This window comes from Urocampus carinirostris, chromosome 10 (genome assembly GCF_059441175.1).
Source record: "Urocampus carinirostris isolate Australia breed hairy pipefish chromosome 10, RoL_Ucar_1.0, whole genome shotgun sequence".
NCBI classification, from domain to species: Eukaryota; Metazoa; Chordata; class Actinopteri; order Syngnathiformes; family Syngnathidae; genus Urocampus; species Urocampus carinirostris.
Window position 1 is genome coordinate 28,381,331 of NC_142358.1, and position 18,513 is coordinate 28,399,843.

The 18,513-nt window shown below is 40.4% G+C and overlaps 2 protein-coding genes across 2 annotated transcripts in view; one reads left to right on the forward strand and one right to left on the reverse strand.

Moving 5' to 3' along the window:
- Nucleotides 1–12,805, forward strand: part of LOC148358596 (alpha-2-macroglobulin-like protein 1) — a 38,813-nt gene extending 26,008 nt beyond the window's left edge. Inside the window, exons 26-37 of the mRNA XM_088346081.1 lie at nt 1–82; nt 1,256–1,412; nt 1,575–1,649; nt 3,245–3,407; nt 4,578–4,774; nt 4,852–5,067; nt 5,805–5,923; nt 7,543–7,633; nt 7,709–7,777; nt 9,001–9,106; nt 10,908–10,949; nt 12,500–12,805. Coding sequence (XP_088202207.1) covers nt 1–82; nt 1,256–1,412; nt 1,575–1,649; nt 3,245–3,407; nt 4,578–4,774; nt 4,852–5,067; nt 5,805–5,923; nt 7,543–7,633; nt 7,709–7,777; nt 9,001–9,106; nt 10,908–10,949; nt 12,500–12,507 — 1,325 coding nt within the window. The 3' untranslated portion in view covers nt 12,508–12,805. The remainder of the gene's footprint in view (nt 83–1,255; nt 1,413–1,574; nt 1,650–3,244; nt 3,408–4,577; nt 4,775–4,851; nt 5,068–5,804; nt 5,924–7,542; nt 7,634–7,708; nt 7,778–9,000; nt 9,107–10,907; nt 10,950–12,499) is intronic.
- Nucleotides 12,573–18,513, reverse strand: part of phldb1b (pleckstrin homology-like domain, family B, member 1b) — a 103,389-nt gene continuing 97,448 nt past the window's right edge. The window contains exons 23-25 of the mRNA XM_088346082.1: nt 16,645–16,730; nt 16,477–16,506; nt 12,573–14,721 (exon numbers count right to left, since the gene is read on the reverse strand). Coding sequence (XP_088202208.1) covers nt 14,581–14,721; nt 16,477–16,506; nt 16,645–16,730 — 257 coding nt within the window. The 3' untranslated portion in view covers nt 12,573–14,580. The remainder of the gene's footprint in view (nt 14,722–16,476; nt 16,507–16,644; nt 16,731–18,513) is intronic.

The window sequence follows — 18,513 nt, forward strand, 5'->3', positions numbered from 1 at the left end:
GATACCAAAGAGAGCTCTTGTACAAGCATGAGGACAGCTCCTACAGTGCCTTCGGCAAAAGCGACAAATCTGGCAACACCTGGTCAGTAGTGAAACGTTATCGGGAATCGGCCATTGTGCTTTATAGAGACAGCTGAAATGTAATTGGTCCAATGCCCTCCAGATGGACATCAGACATGCTGACGTGAAGAGTTTACTGATACGGCTCAAGTGGCTTAGAACAAGATATTATCACTAGTACTTGTGCAACCGTCTCAACTCATTGTGTCTAAATAACAAGGTGCCTCTCCCGGGGTCTCCCGCGCCCCGGATGTTGTGATAACGCCAGCTCACTCTCCTTTCGGCCCAATCCAATTCTGAGACGGGGCAATCTGTTCAAAACGATGTCACGGCCTCAAACCTCCTATTTGGATTAATAACCGTCACAATTTAAAATCTACCCCAGTTAAAGTATTTAAGTTTAACATAAATAGAAACATTATGAATTTGTTTTTGTCCAATTTTTTAATTTACCTTGTTTGTCAGAACCAAAACGGGAGGACCCAGATGCGTAACGTTTTCACACAAGCCTTATTTTACGGGAATGGGGCAGTCATACGCGTGAACACAAACCCCAGTGATTTGGCGATCGCTGGCCGGAAGAAGTAAGACTTGGAAGTCTGGCGTGGAAAAACAGGAAGCCAGAGGACGACAAGATCGATAGCAGATACCGGACAGACAAGGTCGATACCGGACAGGATCAATACCAGATACACGAGCAGATACCGGATTGACCGGGTCAATAAGGGACAGACAGGATTGATACCAGATACTTTGACGCTGACTCCCGTCGGTCCCGTTGTTTCACCCATATCCCACTAGTCTGTTCTCCGGCTTTGACCTGTTTTTGACCACTGACCTGGTTCTGATCTCCCGTCCCGACTAACGACCCGTTTTTGACCACCGACCAGGTTCTGATCTTCCGTCCCAGTTAATGACCCGTTTTTTCCCATTTGACCACGCTACGATCTCCCTCTTCCGGAAGATCCACTTCCGTATTCTAATCCCGTGAGCAAATTGCTCACCTCGTCCAGCAAGCACAGATCGCTGGTTTTCTTTCCTCTATATCTCAATAAACTTGTGAGTAAACGTTACGCATCTGGGTCCCCCTCCTGTTCTGGTCATGACAGATTTGTTTTGTTGCCTGTATAAAAGATTTTGCTTTTAATTTGACATTTTTTGAATCAAAAATATGTTCGTGTGTCTGTGATTTTAGGCTGACCACCTTTGTGATGAAATCCTTCGGAGGAGCCAGGCCTTACATCTTTGTGGATCCCATGCACATCGCTGAGGCCAAAAAGTGGTTGTACTCAAAGCAGGGAGAAGACGGCTGCATCAAATCTGTGGGGAAACTCTTCCACAATGACATGAAGGTGAATATTTTAAAGGGGGGACACCTTTAAAAGGGAAGGGTAGGTGTGACTGATAATCCACCCAAGCTAGTCAAATACTGAATATTCACCTCCATAATATGCTGCTTATACCTTTTTGTGTAACAAAAGGATAAAATGATTCCTGATTGAATGTTCCTCTAGGGAGGCGTGAGTGATGACGTGTCTTTGACAGCTTACGTCGTTGCTGCCCTCTTGGAACTCAAAACCGACATCAAGGTGAGTTAAATATCACTCCTTTTTTGCAACCTGGTAACCATGTTTTGATGGATGTTTATTTACATTGAGTGAATATACCGTGTGCATTGTTTTGATTCATTAAAATTTGATTTGGGCGTTTTTAGCAGTTTTTGTCTACTCTGGGTGGCCATAAATCTCAATACTTTATTTCAATTTTTATTTGCGATTTGATGGAAGATGCTTATGGGAGTCTGTGTCACTTCAATAGATATTTTCAAAAATGTTGTAACCCTAAACATGATCTCATCAACTGCACCGCTTATCCTCAGTAGGGTCGCGGGGTGCTGGAGCCCATCCCAGCTATCATCGCTCATTCACACCTAGGGACAATTTGGACCAGCCAATTAACCTGAAATACATGTCTTTGGAATGTGGGAGGAAACCGGAGTACCCGGAGGAAACCCACGCAAGTACGGGGAGAATATACAAACTCCACACAGGAAGTCCAGTAGCTGGATTTGAACCCACACAGAAGGTTCCCGAGACCATAGAACTGTGCCGCACACGCGCTAACCACTGCGCCGCCGTGCTGCCCCTAAACATGATTTACCCACTTTATTTAAATGTTAATTATGGAGTGAGGGAGGACTGACTTTCCTTTCCTCTGCGTGTTTGGATCAACATCCAGGTCATGGGTTTAAAAAAAAAAAAACTAGAGCAGTTTGAGGTTTTTTATTACAAAACTGTCAGGACCACAATGGAGACAGGACCCACTTGTGTTGCGTTTCTCACAAGTTTTATTGAAAGAGTGTTGCGCCCACGATCTGATGATTACTTGACACTGGAAGCAGGTTGCTCTGAACATGGAAGTAGATCTTCCGTGTCGAGTGATGGCGGTGTCAGGAACGGAAAAACGGGTTAGTCGCCGGGACAGGAGAGCAAAAACGTGGTTGGTCGTAAGCCAGGAAAGGAGTGTAGACGTGGTCAGGGACAAAAAGGGGTCGAAAGCCGGGACGGTAGAGTAGACGTGATCAGTATCAAAAACTGGTTGGAGACGGGACAGACGGAAGCAGACAAATGGTGGGAGTCGGGGTCGAAAAAGGCTTGCCTAGTGTTAACTGAGGTTCGCAGACGAACTGACATCAGGTGACCGAAAGGAGTGGGTTTAAATAGGGGAAGAGTCAATCAGTCCGAGGCGGTTGGCGCCAAAGGAGCGGGCGCAGGTGATGCACATTGGTAATCATGACACTAACAAAATGAGAACTGAATATTCTGGGCTTGTGAGTACAGAACAAGGATGTAACTGTTTCAAAAGTGAATTTTCGGAATGGATGACAAACATTTATATACCAATGAGGCGGAACACGTAAGTTGGTGGAAAATTCCCAAGGATCTAGCTTTAAACAAACCCTTTGTCCGGACTGAATAGTGGTTTGAAAAGACTTGAGGCCTCCCTCCCGCCCAACAGTAAATCAGAATGACAATGTTGAGACTGTATAAAGGCAAGATAAATTGTGGCAAAAAGTAAAGAAAACAAGACTTGGCTGAGTAAATGAGTACATTTGGATATATCACATCTTTTAATCTGATGACTGTTTTGAACTCTTTGAATATGTGTGGCTGTTTTCTGCCAGGACCCCGTGATCCAGAAGTGCCTGGGCTGCCTGAAGGCAGCAGCCGATCAAAAGGAAAACCTGTACACCACAGCGTTGATGTCCTACACTTTCACGCTAGCCAAGGACGAGCAAATGAGGAGCAAACTCCTCGCCTACCTCCATGAGGAGTCCATGATGAGAGGTACCTCAAAAGGACAGGCTTTTGCCTAATGTCTTAGTGTTGTCTTTTTTGTGTTTTTTGACTATCTGCCTTGTTGTTTGTCAGCAGTGCTGGCTGTGTCACTGAAAACAGTAATACATTAGTTTCTACTTCATTTTCAAAGGAATTCAGTTACCCCACAGATGATTGACACAGACTAGTTAGATTACTGTATATACTGTATTGGCATAGAAGCAAACTCACTTAAACTGATTTAAAATGGCCATATTATCAAAGGAAGAGAAGAAAATGTTTTTACCAACCTGTGGAAGCGCTGAACCCTTTGTATTTTTCTGCTTTACAATCTTTAGAATTTGCAAATAAACACTTGGCTGAGACACTCCAAATCCATTTTGTCTTTAGGCCTCAAGTTACTCAAAGATCTTCTTCCATGTCTTGGTACTATCCAAGACCTTGGTCCTTTTTCTCCAGGCATAATGTATTTTACAAATTAAAAGACCATCGTTTGCCCCGTTAACTTTGTTCCTGTATAAACGACGCCCCCTTTCCCATGCGCTACATACCATTTATTACTGATGAAATGCAACCAAATTCGCTTATACAGAATTAGCTCAGTGCACTCAAGGTTGAGCGGCCGCCCCAGGACTGGGAGGTTACAAGTTCAAGCCTTGGCTGAGTCATACCCAAGTCTTACATCATTGGTAGGGCATTAGGGGTTGGTCACCTACTGACTAAAAATCTGGAAAAATCAACCCCCCTCTCAAAAAAAATTTACAAAAAATATGCACATCCAAACTGACCACCTGATTTTAATGTTTTGCTTTATAGTTATGAACACGTTAGGGAGAATATCTCAATTAGGATAAATTCAGCGTTTTAATACTCTGCTTGAGATGGCACCTTTGTAACTGTATTAAGCTGTACTTTGTAGATAAACATAAACACGCCTACCCTCCTTAAGCAGAGTGTTGCTACCAGATTGAGGATATACATATATATTACATCATGAGCGAAGGATATATATTGTAATTCATGAGTAACCCATCTTGTTTTAAAAACAATCCAGTTACAAAACCATATTAATAACTCATCACACTACCACTTACTGAGAAGATAATTGCGTACCAGGAGCACAATAGTCCCAACGCTGCTCATAATTCAGCGCAACATTGACTAGTTTTTTCGCCACAGACGGAACCCGCTACTGGAGCCGGGGTGGAACATCCGGAAGCCAACTGAATTCTTTGGAGGTAGAGATGACCGCCTACGTGTTGCTGGCACTGCTCTCCGGGCCAACCCTGCCCAATTTTGACCTGGGCTACAGTTCCGGCATCGTGCGCTGGCTGGCACAGCAACAAAACCCCTTCGGTGGTTTCTCATCCACACAGGTAGGCAAAGCTACTGTCAGAATGAGGGGCAAGTTCTGCCAGACCTGCAGTACCAACTGTGCTGTTGTGATCTTCAGGACACTGTGGTGGCCCTTCAAGCGCTAGCCAAATACGCAACCGTCACTTACAGTGTTGACGGCAGGACCCAGGTGGCTGTGACGTCACTGGGAGGTGAGAACAAGGTGTTCGTGGTGGACCAGAGCAATCGGCTCTTGTACCAGGAGAAGAACTTGAGCAACTTCCCTGGGGACTACACCGTTAAGGCTCGGGGAAAGAGTTGTGTTCTGGCACAGGTACGATGAGATCTTTTATGGAGGGTGAAGGATTTTATACATTTTACTATAAAAGGAATAAAAGGACTTTATACAATTAAATACAAGTTACATTTATCGAGTGCAATGAAGATTTTCACTGGCCACGGGTCGAATCAGGCTCGTTTTTGATTCGATCAAGCCCGCGATCAATTTCAGACTATGTCAAAAAAAGCAAATTCGGAATGTTTTGGCTGGGGAATTTTGATAACAGGACTCTGACAAAGGACCTCAGGCGTTGTTTTGATAAACGCTCGGTGTTTTGAGTTTCTTCAGACATCGAGGCAAGGGGGTGGACCCCACGTGGGGGCTTTCATAGGCACGCTCATGGGAGGAGCCGGCACACCAGCTTGCAGGAAAAAAACGTGGGCAGAGGAAAAAAGGCAGAAGATCGAGAGAGGCCTGACGGCGAATCGAGCGACACTAATTCGGCTAATTCGATGGAGTTCACTTAGTTAGATTAAGAAATTAAATCTGCCCCCGTGTGGAAATGCCGGTCTCTTGTTCATTTTTCCTTCAAGAAACGAGTTCACATTGATAGGAGAATGTAGGTTATGTTTGGTAAATGGAGTCGGTTAACTAATTTGAACAATTTGGTAAACAATATATTTTAATATTTCCTAACAAGGGTTTATCACATTTTTGCTAAAACTGTTCGTTGTCCACCTGATATGTCTGTAAGGCCCTGTTGCAATTATGTCTGACCTACCTCTTTGCAGATCTCCATGCATTACAATGTCCCTCCTCCCGCCGACTTCTCAGTCTTCAGCATCTCCGCCAAAACCCTCTCAGAGTGTGACCCTAAAAAGCAGACACTTACACTCTCCGTCAATGCCAAGTGAGTGCGCTTCTGCATGGTTCTTCAAGCATTTGAAACCCAAGAATCTGGAACCAAGCCATGCTATGGCACATTTGATTCATATAATAGCGACATTTACAATTTCCTTACTTTCAGGTTCTTGTTAAATAGCCACTAGAGTAGCCGATATTCAAGTACCGATACCTAAATGAAGGCTCATATTAGCAATAATTGTTATCGGTATTCACTTTTACAGTCTTGAATTTGTTTTCTCAATACACTATTTTTCACAGCTCTATTAGTGCAATTTCTTTCACAATAACGATTTAAGTCTGTCTCCAAGCACTAACTAAATATTTTTGCCTATTCATCCTGATATTATTTTATCTCATTTTTTGTCTTTAATAGGTGTTTATCACAGAGTGCCTTTTCTAATCTTGTTGCAAACAATGTTCACTACTTTATCAATGACGAGACAGACTATCCTATCTTCTCATCTCATCTCATTAGCCGTACCGCTTATCCTCAGTAGGGTCACGGGGGGGCTGGAGCCCATCCCAGCCATCTCCGGGCAGTGGGCAGGAGACACCCTGAACTGGTTGCCAGCCAATCGCAGGGCACACAGGGACAGACAACTCATTTGCTCATTCACACCTATGGACAATTTGGACCGGCCAATTCACCTGAAATGCATGTTTTTGTTGGAATGTGGGAGGAAACCGGAGTGCCCGGAGGAAACCCACGCAAGCACGGGGAGAACATACAAACTCCGCACAGGAAGTCTGGAGCTGAATTTGAACCCACGACAGGTTCCCATGACATGAACTGTGCCGCACAAGCGCTAACCACTGCGCCGCCGTGCTGCCCCTATCTTATTTTGTTTTCTTTTTTTTCTATTCTACTTGATTCTATTCTAATAACACGTCACAAAAGCTATCAATTAAAATAAATACTTCAATTATATTCCATACATGTTACGGTTTGGCGCCAGCTGCAGCTCGTTGACGGATTGGCTTCCCGTCTATTTAAGCTCAGTGCTCTCGCTTGACCTTTATCAGTTCGTCAACGAACCTCTGCCCCGCAAGCAGTGGGTTATGACTTGGTCCTGTTCCTGTCCGGTATTGTTCCCGTTTTTTTCTTTATTATTCTCAAGTTTTCGTTCCAGTCTAGTTTGTCCTGTTCAATTTCCATATCCTGTTTCTAAATCAATCCTGTCCTGTCCGGTATCGACCCCATCCCTTTATCTGCTCGGGCAATTGGTGTCGATCTTGTCGGCCTCTGGCTTCCTGTCTTTCCACGCCAGACTGCTGCCTAACGTGCATGACACCCCATTTCCCGTAAAGTAAAAGCTTGTGTGAGAATGTCACGCATTTGGGTCCTTCCTGTTAAGGTTCATGACAATATAAACGTCTATAGGAGTACCCAGGGTACTCCTATAGATGCGTAGTACCCAGGGTACTCGTATAGATGCGTAGTACCCAGGGTACTCGTATAGATGCGTAGTTCCCTGGTATTTTGTCAATTCAATTCCGAGTCTTTATAAACTATTATTAGTCCTGATTTGGTCACTATTACATTTTCTCAACTGTCTAAATCATTACGGTAGCTAATAGATTCTTATCTACAAGAGTTACTGAGAACCCATTTTGTCTTTGCAGGTACCTGGGCAGGAGAGAGGAAACCAACATGGTCATCATCAATATTAAACTCCTGTCCGGACACATTCTGGCTAAAAGCTCTCTGGAATCTGTGAGTTCAACTTTTTACCGATTGATTGAAATGTGTACGTTTTGAACCGCTAATGGCACGTGGGATTTGTTGTAGTTGAACGCCGACCCTTCAGTGAAGCGTCTGGAAATCAAGGAGGGCTACATCAACATCTACTTGGATGGGGTATAATTTTAATTTGATATTCAACACATTTCTCTGCAAAACATTTCCTCACAATTAAAACGTTTCCACAAAAGGTTATTCTCTCTTGCCCGCTTTAACTACTCGCAGATTTTCTGGCAATGGGAATGTAGGTGAAATTCCAGGAAATCTCAATTTGACCTCATCACACCTTCTTAATACACTTTAATGTTTCTATAATATTTATGTTCTTGAAAAACTAGACGGACTGCAAAATTTTAAAGGTTCGATTTGTGATCATTAGCAATGATTTACATTTCTGTGGCAACTTGCTTTATATACTCTGGGACACACAAGTGCAGTGCTCACTTTGCTTTGTAACTGAAAGCAAACAGTATCTTTGTAGTATTTTTTGTAACATATCTGAAGTAGTTTTTGTAGTATTACCTTAGTAGTATTTTGGTATTTTTTGTAAAACTTCCACAGTAGTTTTTTTTGTAGTATGCCTGTATTTTCTACTGTAATTGTATTTTGTAGTATTTCTGTAGTATTTGCATGTTATAGTATTGCTGTAGTGGCATATTTGTAGTTTTTCTAAGATGTATTTTTTTAATTGTATTTTTGTAATATTTCCATAGCAGTATTTTGGTAGTAGTCTTCTTGTGTTGTAGTATTACTGTAGAGGCATTTTTGTAGTATTTCCATAAAGCCAATTTTGAAAAATTTCCATAGCAGAATTGTAGTATTTTATATGTCTGAAGTATTTTTGTAATATTTCTATAGTAGTATTTGGTAGTATTACTTAAATATTTTTGTGATATTGTAGTGTTTTTCTTGTAATAATTTGATAGTAGTATTCTTGTATTATAATACTACTACAGTATTTTTTTTCTTCTCTGAACTAAAGCAAGATTTTCAAGCACAAAATTTGATATTAAGTTGGGAGGGGTTGTTTGTAATTTTTAGTAGTACTTTTTTATAGAAACACAAAGGGATAATGGGGACAGAGTTGGCGCCCAAAAACCTTTCTTAGTATAATTGTATTCAGTATTATACATATTGTCGTTTTTATTTCGAGCATACTGTTTGGCAGGCCGTATTAAAAAGCCTCATGGGCTGCATGTGGTCCGCATCCTGCAGTTTTCCCACCCACTGCAAGTTACCACTTGCGAAACTGTTTCAATTGCATTCGTGTGTGTTTTGATACAATTCTATCAAACGTAACCTCGATTCTCCCTCCAACGATGTGCTCTTTGTATTTTTAGCTGAAGAAGGACAAGGCCGTCAATTACAGCCTGATGCTGGAGCAGGAAATTCTGGTCAGAGATCTTAAAGCAGCTGTGGTCAAAATCTACGACTACTACCAGCCAAGTAAGACCCTTTTCTTCGATAATCGTTTGTCGGATTTCAGGCACATCAAACATACGGCCCAAGGGTCGAATCGGGCCCGTTTTTGATTCAATCAAGCCCGCCATCTATTTGAGTATGTAAAAAAAAGCAGTGATTCTGTAGGTCATTTTTATCAGTTATTTTTATTTATTTTTTTAATAAATACAAAGCAAATGGTCCCTTTAGTTGCTAGAGGAGAGTAGAGGATATCCTTAATTAAAAATGGCATTACTTACAATTAGTCTTATTTTTTTTCAAATCACCAAATAATTAGTATTGATACCACATAGTGTGTTAAAAAAATCTATAAGTAGCTAATTAAAACATTTTTTCATGCGGTCGTTCGAGCTTCTAGATTACGGTGGTCAAAACAATATCGTATGTGATAATGGCCTCATGGTAAGTCAGTACGGCCATTATTGCTTACTAGGTATGTAAGTAGTTGGGGCCATTACGAAATTTACCGATAATTTTAAATATTAATCATTACAATATCAAAGTTAATGAAAATATGAAACTGCATGCAATAAACAAAAAAATATATCTAGTGTTGTTTTCGCACAAGGTTAACAATATACTCAGCTTTAGTAGGCCTAGCCTAGCATTCTGATTTGATGTAGTCTGATCGAAACTTTGATTCTGTATTTCAAAGCAGTATAAGAATTAACCCAAAAACTACATCATCTTGAGTTTGCATAGCGTAGTGGACTGGTTCAGGTGTAAAACAGCATTCACTTAACTGTTACAATAAACCAGTTAATGTTTGTGAATAATTGTGTTATGCTTAGAAAATATCCCTCATCAGTGATTATAATGTACAGTAGGGGTGAGCAACTATTTGGGGTCGGGGGCCACATTAGGTTCAAAAATGTGACTAAGAGGCTGATCCTGGAGACCTATCCATTTTTTTTAAATCTCTGAATAAATATACATGCAGACATATTTATTTTTGTATTTTTAGTAAAATGTGTCAACAAATTGGTTTTGAAACACTTACAATTAAAGCAAAATAATAGGTGTCTTATAGTTTTGCAGTATTACTCTAGTTGTATTTTTGTAGAGTATCTTTAAATGGATTTTGTAGTATATCCGTGGTAATGTTTATGTAGTATTTCTGAAGCATTTTGTAGTATTTTTGTAGTAATTCTGGAGTAGTATTTATGTATTACTGTAGTATTTTGTAGATGTATTTTTGTAGTATTCTATAGTATTTTATCGTAGTTTTTCTCTTCTCTTGATCCTGTATTATAGTATTTTGTAGATGTATTTTTTTTTAGCATTTCTGTAGCATTCTATAGTATTGTAGTTTTTATCTTGTTTCTGTATCATGATTTCACTGCAGATGTATTTTAGTAATTCTGTAATATCTTTTTAGTATTCTGTAGTTTTTCTCTTCTCTTGTTCCTGTATTATAGTATTTTTTTGGGTATTTCTGTAGTAATTTTTTAGTATTTTGTAGTAGTTTCTTATCCCGTTCCTGTATAATAGTATCACTGTAGTATTTCTGATGAAAGCGAAAAAATATTTGAAGTCCGTTTTTAAGCACTTCATTTGATATTTAGTGTTGTAGTATTTTTATAGTAGACACACACAAGGACAATCGGGACACAGCTGGAACAAAAAAAACTTGCATTTCTTTACTACTACATATATTGTCATTATCTTTTGAACATTTCACGCTGCAGGATCTAGCCTCAGAGCAAAGTTCAGTTTTACATTCCGGCAGTGTTTTATGTGTGCCAAGCTTGAACTTCCAATTCTTTTTTTTTTTTTTTTTTTTCAGCTGATATGGCCGCCACAGAGTACTCGTATCCCTGTGAAGAGAGTAAGTCCCATGTCTGATATTTTTGTCTCCAACCGATTCATACCCTCATGTACCCAGACTCTTAGCCTGACTGAACCACGTGAAGTGTGGTTCGTGTTGGGTGAGGAAGATATACAAATGAACCTAAATTTTATTCATCATTTGATTGGCAGAGCAATAAAAATTGGAAAATATAGAAAGAAACGTAACTTAAGTCTATGCGCTGCTCCTTCAAAATAAGTGTCAATTGATTCGTAATCCTTCATTACTAAAAAAAAAGTTAATGCAGTGTGAGAATCATTACTAAATAACATACAATCACCTTTTGTTTGGGGCTGAATCCTTAACCTCACTATCGCCCTCTGCCATAAGGCAGGAAAATGTCATGCCTGTTCATCTGAATGCGCCCAGCAAGAGTAATCTCTTGCATACAGCTCCTGTTGAATAATGATAGGTAGTCCTCAATTTTGAAAAGAAAATGTAAATGGCCTGCATTTATATAGCGCGTCAGCTATGCAAGGGAACTACCTGCTTATCGAGGGAATTAGGGATTCAGTCTTTCCCAAGGACAGTTCGACATAACACGGAGAAGCCGGAAATCGAACCTGCGACCTCTTTACCCTAAGACGAGCACTCGACCACCCAAAAAAAAGTTCATGCATTGAGAAAAATAAAATAAATGGATGGGCTAACATGCTGTTAGCTTGCTTATTATACAACTAATTCTACAGTTGGGGGCTGAGCTGTGGGCCAAATCAAGAGTCCTTATTCGCATTATCGCCCTCTGCCATGAGGCAAGAGAATTGTGTGCCTTACTATGCATCTGCATGCAGTCACTCAGCACAGTAATACATTAGATACTAATTGTATTAATATTCATAATCTCATCTCATCTCATTAGCCGTACCGCTTATCCTCATTAGGGTCGCGGGGGGGCTGGAGCCCATCCCAGCCATCTTCGGGCAGGGGACACCCTGAACTGGTTCCCAAACATATGAGGTCAAACAAACTCAACACTGAAGAAATATAACTATTTCATATTTTATTCGGATGGATTAATGATTACAGTTGAGGCCATGCCACACTTGCCTCCCCTGACCGCATGTCACCACTTACCTCAGGTTCTACCTGATTTGGGCTGATCTCAAGTGAAATGTCAACACAAGTAAAAGGGGACCAGACATCATTTTTTTTAGTTGGGGCAGTGGCGGGCTTTGCATTTCACACCCAGGCCTTCAGTGATGTCCTAATTAGTCCGGCTTGCCCAAATATCCATTTAAGTATCCATCATTTAAGACATCACGGTTCAGGATTTGGCTGTCGACACAGGCTAGCTGAATTCTGATTGGACTAAAAACTACTGGAAGGAGAAAAATCAAATAGATTTTATCTATCATGAAAAGTTCAAAATATGGAGAGTAGTTATTAAAATGTTGTTTCAATTATATTGATGTATTTTGTTAGGCCAGTAGAACGGGCATTGCTGGCCCTGACGGCCCGCCACTGGGTTAGGCTAATTTACTGAATTTGGAGTGACCGTGTACACTTGGTAAATAACGTTTTCTCTGCAGGGAACTGAAAAGAAAGGAGACCCCGATTCATCAGGAAGACAAGATCTTCATTGTCAATGGAAATCCAACAGACTGAACTCTGTAACACGTTTAATGAGATTGACAAATCCATCTTTAAACGTAAAAGTGTATGTTACAAACATGATCAAAGAAAGCAGTAGACAATGTGTAGAAAAATAGGAGTGCTACGTGAGTGGGGGTATAGGTGTGTGTACCTTTAAGTTGGATAAATTCATCACTACAGTACCATTCAAATTGAAATGTAACTGTCATGAAATAAAAAAACATGTAACAAGAAAATAATGCTATTGTTTCAATTCATATACAGTACTTCTATCCAGGCACCTTCTTTTGTACAGTTTTTCTTTTCAATATAGATAACATAAGCATAGCACATAACCAGACATGATTAAATAGCCTTGCCGTCGTTAGATTTGGTATGCACACACCACATGTGCAGGAAGAGGAAAGGGCAAGGAAGACACGTGACATATATTAAGGTCTTTAGACTATTCGAGGCACAACAAACTTTAAATTATTACTCAACTACACACAGTTCCGGATCCTCCTTCGCTTGTTGTAGACTGGTGCATTCGGCACAGTGGGAATTTGCAGCAGCGGTATTATAAATGAAAAATGCACATTGAATTGGATGGCTGATTGTGGTATATAAAAACCAAGGACAGCTCATTTTCTTTGAGTGCTGTGTTGATAGCGCACAGTTTTAATTAAGATAGCTTTAGCGAAGAGCACTATTAAAACGCTAATGTATCAGACCAGTGTTTCGCAACTGGTGGGTGTTAAGAAGAAAAACAGGGACATTTAACAAGTGATAATGCCTTGCTCGATTTCTTCCTGTTCAGTTAATCGGCGCCATTCTTAGTGTTTGAGAGGGACTGCATCTCATTTTATTTTGAATTTGTTTGTTTTATTGCCTTTTTTCTGCCCCAGAAAGTTAATGATAAGGGGAAGGGCAAGTAGAAAACAGTCACAATGTTCAAGTCCAAATGATTGCAAAATACAAAGATATCGTAGGAGCGTCTGCCATGAAAGCAATGGTGAATAAAATCATCCATCCATTATCTGCACCGCTTATCTTCAATAGGGGGTGCTGGAGCCCATCCCAGCTATCTTCAGGCAGTGAGCAGGGGACACCCTGAACTGGTACCCACAGACAACTCACTCGCGCATTCACACCTAGGGACAATTTGGATTGGCAAATTAACCTCACGTGCAGGCTTTTGGATTGTGGGAGGAAACGAGCAGGCATGGCGAGAACATGCAAACTCCACAAAGGAAGGTTGGATCTAATGACTTCAGAACTGTGCTACACACGCGGTAACCACTGTGCTGCCGTGGTGTTTGCAAATATAATCATTCAATAGATTTTCAATGTTTTCTATGAGTGAGGCACAGCTTCAACTGCCTCCCCTGTCTGCACATCATGGAAAGCTAATAGCCAAATATGCTTAGCTACTGTCATGACGCAGACTTCGCTGCCTTGGCAGCAGGACTCAAAGGAGGAAGATTGGCTTCATCCACAGGGCTGTTAAGCACGTGAACTCGAAGCCCCCGCCTGCCCCCTAGTGTTTTGCCCCCCTGTATCATTCCCAAATGAACTTAATTATATAGGTACTTTTTATACATTTAATTCAGTCTTACTTATTTTATGTAATCTGATTGGATACAGGGACTGCTTTGTTACGTTTCAGCTTTTGGACAAAGTGAGAAGGAGGATGAAGAGCTTTGCTGCATTTGTTTGTGAATACACAAGTACCTTTTTACTGAGCACGTGTTAGCTCAGACAAAAATAAGTTGTTTGGCAAATTTTCAAAGTAAAAAAAAAAAAAAAGGGTATACAAAATATCTCCGTTTGGCAATATAGAAAAGCTCTCTAAAGTCTATAAACATTTCGGTTTATATACAACAGTGTATGAGAGCATGATGTTGGAGCTCCCTTTTTTTCAATAGGTGGCGGTGAAGAGTCATTTAAAAAAAAAAAAAAAAAAAAAAAAAAAAGAGGAAATAAGAGTGTGGATTGGAGATGGCGAGTGTCTTGAAATTCCCAGCCGAAAACCGGTTCAGTTGAGGAATTGCGTGTAACCTTCTGCTCCTGTCACAATCACATCCATCCAGATCCTCATGGCCTCTGCCGAGGGGGCCACCATGTAGTACAGGCGGTCGTGAGTCTTGACGCAAAACGTCAAGGCGGGGTTTGGGCTCTGAAACACACGTCCAAGAAAATCACTATTGTTTTTTGTTCACAATAAGGACACTCCCCTACTTACGGCCATTTGACTTGCAAAAAACGGTAGATACGAACATTTTTGGGATGTCGAAAAATATCCTGACATTGCTGCAAGTTAGATTTTGTATTTTCCGAGTAGAGGACATTACTGTAGTGCTTCTTTCCGCCACTAGCGGCGTTTGGCGCTAAAAGAGGTCACCCAACACCCAGCCCGAAGAAATCCGCTTCCTCTTCCTAGTTCGTTTTGAAACATTCTATACTATATCTCCAGCGCGCTATGAACTTTGACATTTGTATTGTTCAATATCTCGTGCATTCATTCAATATGGTTGGCAAGATCTTTCTTTTGAAATGGGTGGAATAGGAAACTTTTTTTTTCATTAAGCTGGCAATTGCTATGTAGTCCTTTCCAGCCATGTGGAGGTGTACAATTTTGTCTCTGGTGTCTTTGGACAGCTCTTTGGTCTTCTCCATGTTACAAGTTAAAGTCTTACTGATTCTATAGGGTGGACAGGTGTCTTTATGCAGCTAACTACTTCAAACGGGTACATCTGATTTAGGATGATACATGGCGTGCAGATGGACTTTATGGGCGGACTAACTGGTTCTAGATACACAGGTGTTCAAATACTTATTTGCAGCGGTATCACACAAATAAATGGTAAAAAAAAAATCATGCATTGTGATTTCTGATTTTTTTTCTTTTTAACTTATCTCAGTGGACATGCATACAATTCACGATGAAAATTTCAGACCCCTCTGATTTCTAAGTGGGAGAAATGGCAAAATAGGTGTTCAAATATACTATATATGTATATGTAAAATGTATATATACACCTATACACTCCCCTACTTACAACTATTAGACTTACGTAAAACAGTAGATACGATCATTTTTTTCCAGAAGTTAGATTTATAAGTTAAATTTTGTATTGTATGGATCTTTTTCCAAGTACAGGACATTACTGTAGTGCTTCATTCCCTTGCTATCAATGTGTGGCGCTGTGAGGACACCCAAGATCCACCTGGAAGTAAAACAAACCGCTTCATCTTTCTAGTTCGTGTGTAAACATACAGTGCTATGTGTCCTGAATCTCCAGCGCACTCAGAACTTTGACTATTTTATTGTTTAATATCTCATGCATCCATTCAATATGGTTGGTGTAAAGTGTAAGGAAGAGGCGAGCCTTTTTTTTTTTTTTTTAAATGCAAGTGGAATAAGAAGGCTTAATGCGGTTGAGAAAATAGTCAAACGCTTTTTTTCAACCACTTTTTACCACGGAGGAGGACTTCTCTAAGCACATTTTCCAAAAGTAAGTTACACTTACTTTTATTTGTTTATAAAGCATATTATTTTATAAAATGTTTATCTTTTTATTTCAGAATACAGGTTACTTATACAAACCTTAAACATACAAAATATAGCACTGATCCAACTTTCAAACAATTTCAACTTACGAATGATCGTCAAGCAGTGTCTGAGTATACATATATATAATGTACACACATTCTAAATATTTCCAAAAAACAAAAATAAACCAAATATTTAAAAAAAATATTTCTCATGCAAAGAGATAGCATAGGCTTAACATGAGTAGGGGGAAAGGGAGGGACTAATGGATTGACAAGCAAACACATTGACACAGTTGATAATTTCAATCCTCATTCACGGCAAGCATCCTAACAAGCACGTTCAGACATGTGAGCAGGCAATACGGTGGATACATACACTAGTCAGATTCAAGTTGAAAAAGCCCCTCTGGATGTGAGAGCAGCCGGGCAAAGCAAATGTGCCGCAACGGAAAGAAAAGAAGCAAAGGAGGGTGCCAGACAAGGTTGAATTGAGCCAATCGGTGTGAAGATAAAGAAGAGTGACAAGACTTAGATCGAGACTCACCTTTGTGGCACTGCGCAGGTGATCGTAGTAAACCTCCTCAATGGCTTGGAAGTATATCACACCCTTCAGCTTGGTCTCATGCTTGTCTAAAAAAATGAAAACGCAGACCCAGAAAAAACACCCCATGAATTTCCAATGCATTTAAAAACCAACAGCGCAGCAACTCTGGGCCCTCTCTGCTGTTTTCTAAGCCGAGGCGCTTCGGCTGTCGGTCGCGCTCCTTGCGCTACTCGCCTCCACCGTTGCGTTTGGTTTCATCAGCCACTGCAGAAGAGCAGCAAGGAAACTCGGCGAGCCGCTTCCCGCTGCGGGCGCAAACACTCCGCCAGCCAACTTCGAGAGGACGAGGTACACATGCAGTACTTCATTTCCAGGAATACTTGAATACATCGTTATGATCCGCTAATGACCTGTTTAGTATTCAAACAGCCTTGCTGTTGCCTTGCTAAAGACGAGAATGGATGCGGCCTCCGTGTCGTTCAAGGTCAATTGGCCTTCCCTTAAGACCATTGTCTCCGTTGTGTGCCTTTTGATAGCTGTGCTAGTCATCTGTATGCATTTCAAGCTAAATTTCAAAGAGTGAACGGGGAACAAGAGGCCCTTAGCTTACGCCGGAGCGTCGGATGGAGAGGCCGGGATGGAGCAAACATGCTCAAACGTCAGACAGGAGGGAAAAATGCTCTGGGAATACAGAGTATTATTTTGATAATCAATTAAGCATTAAATTAATTTGTCAATTGATCTGATAAAGACAAATCAGTCAATTATGTAGTATTAGCAATAATTGGTCTCCACTCTATCACTTTGGCATGAGTGTAAGGGATGGGAGAACTTAAATTCAGTTGCATGGTTCAGCATATGTAGGGACTGTTTTAATAGAATTTTAGGGCTATACAAATAAAAATGACTTGACTTGACTAGTGCTGAGAACGTTTTTAGCGCAGCCCGGCCGATATGTTCAAGCCAAGTTAATTAATATTGACTGCTGGTCTAGTTAATCTCAATTAACAGCTGTGGACAGTTCGAAAACGAGAGTCTTAATCGCGGGAAAATTTGTTACTTTTCTGTACTTGACATTTCCCCGCTGATTTTCTTGAAATGTAGTCAAGTCACATTTATTTATATAGCCTTTAATCAAAAAAATGTCTCAAAAGACTGCACAAGATTACAATTACACCATTACCTGATCTTAAACCAACATGTGGGCAAGGAAAAACTCAAAACCTCAGCGTGAGGAAAAAATAAACCTTGAGAATGGGCCTCACAAGTGGTAATCCCCCTTCCAGGCTGACCAGGGTGGAATAGAAATGTAAAAAATGGGCATAAATTAGTTCATTTTTATGGATTTCACAAAAACAAAATTAAGTTTCACCCTTAAATTTGCAGCTTTCAATTATGTGCGTTCTATAGTGTGGAATTTACAGGTATCAGTTCCCGGCTTCCTAAAACCATCCAAGTTAACACAAAGAGGCAACACGTCTTTCTGATCAGTGAAATCACATTAAAATATATTGAAATTTAACATAAAAATCCAGTAATAAGACAGATGTGATGATATTAAGAAAAAGATCTTCGAGGAAGTTGGAAGAAGCTAACGAAGGGGCATGAGTTGAGGTGGAGGAGTGAGGGAGCACATGAGATGCAATAGAATGAAATAAAAGAAAGACATACCACAAGAGGACGGGATCAGTTCAGTAAGCTGGGAAACGCACATACTAACTGGGACAATTTGATGCGGGATACGAGCAGTCTCGATCAGTCTGGAATTTCTCATAAATTGGATTTTTTCTCATATCTCATACAGGTTTTTTGCTCGAATGACATGTCTCAAATTTTTCACGCAAAAAAATTTCTAGACTACCTAAATGT